Here is a 1573-nt window from a genome sequence, read left to right on the forward strand (position 1 = left end):
ACTGAGATGTGATATAGCATGTGGTGGGGTATTGTTAGACATTAGTGCTGCCAGGTCTCGTTGTTTTTTAACCAACCATGGAGGGGATCCTGTCAGAAGTTCTAAATATGTGGCTCCTAGGGACCACATATCTGTTTGGAATGAGGCTTCTTCAAACTTGACTATGCATTCAGGGGCCATGTAAAGATATGTGCCACCAGTTGGACCACAAGCCTGGGCAGTGAACTTACTGCCTTGGCGAAGCATCACTGTATCCCTTACGTTTGCCATGCCCCAGTCTGTCAGGACTGCCCTCTTAGATTGCTGGTGAACCTGTAAGATTTGAATTATTTTTTTTATTAAGTCATTAAAATAAAATGTATACGGTACAATAAAAACAAAACAAATCAACTTAAATGTAATGAAGCAGTAGGAAAATGTTTTCATAACTGACCCCCTTTTTAACCTACATGAAAATGAGATATATAAAATCAGATGCCTCCTGAAAAACAACTCATGTCACACTGCTAAATCCTATTTCTTCAGCAAACTAGTCATGGTCATAAATTGCTATAAAACCTTTTAATCCTTGAACCTATGATGAAATATTTGCACAAATAGAAACACTTGTGTATAATAGACTGAGGAGACTGAAGTCAAAGAACTGTAACATAATTAATACACAATTATTGTTATTAACTTAGAAAAAAGAGTAACAGAATAAATCAGACAAAAGTAACTGGCTTACCATGACATTTGCTGGCTTTATATCCTGGTGAATGATTCTCTGTGCATGGATATACTCTACAGCCATGGATAAGTCTAATGATATGAAACTGGCATCATCCTCTTCAAGCTAACAAGAAAATATGCCATATTAACAAAACACAGTGATGTAAATTGAAATTATCCTAAAATGTGTATCATTGGAAAATTGAAAATTGTACAAAACTGACTATAAAACTCCTAGAATTGTTTAAGGCTGTTTTGGTACAGTTGAAGGTTTATACAGGTTAAATGCTCAAGCCTTTAAGGCCCTGTCACACTAGAGAACTTATGCCAACTTATGAACTGTTTAAAGACATCTACATTGAAGATGGAATTGAAATAATCAACAGGAAGCTTCTTTTTGGCGTGCACATAGTGTCATTCAAACAAATTGCTCAAATATATAAGTTATTAGCAATTTAGACATAAAAAATGTTTCATAGGTTTAAATACATTTTCTATTGTGATGATGATGATTAGCCAGCTAGTCGGAGTCGACTCTCGGCCACCTCATGGACCAGAACTGATCCACAAGGAATTACGGCAAGATAGTGGGGTAGTTTGCCATTGCTTGCCCCACCCCTCCCATTTATCCGGGCTTGGGACCGGCATGTAGTTGTTGCCAACTACAAGGCTGGGTGTTCCCCGTCGGGGAATCGAACCCCGGTCTCCCGCATGACAGGCGGGGATACTCCCACTATACAAACGGGGATTTCTATTGTGACAGAGCCTTAATATGGATTTGTCTCCTGATTCTTTCTTGCCTGACATTGCAACGTGTTTTCTTATACCTATACCACGGAAGCCGAGAGCGGCTGTTTTCCAC

At 38.8% G+C, this 1573-nt stretch overlaps 1 protein-coding gene and 1 non-coding gene across 2 annotated transcripts in view; both read right to left on the reverse strand.

Annotated features, from left to right (window-relative positions):
* LOC106528629 (aurora kinase) overlaps positions 1-1573 on the reverse strand; it is a gene marked incomplete at its 5' end in the record, with an annotated part of 5171 nt that overhangs the window by 1523 nt on the left and 2075 nt on the right. Inside the window, 1 exon segment of the mRNA XM_014023843.1 lies at positions 9-312. Coding sequence (XP_013879297.1) covers positions 9-312 — 304 coding nt within the window.
* On the reverse strand, positions 1389-1459 carry trnad-guc (transfer RNA aspartic acid (anticodon GUC)). Its single transcript has one exon. It is a non-coding gene; the product is annotated as a tRNA-Asp (tRNA).

Source organism: Austrofundulus limnaeus, unplaced genomic scaffold, assembly GCF_001266775.1.
Source record: "Austrofundulus limnaeus strain Quisiro unplaced genomic scaffold, Austrofundulus_limnaeus-1.0 Scaffold392, whole genome shotgun sequence".
NCBI classification, from domain to species: domain Eukaryota; kingdom Metazoa; phylum Chordata; class Actinopteri; order Cyprinodontiformes; family Rivulidae; genus Austrofundulus; species Austrofundulus limnaeus.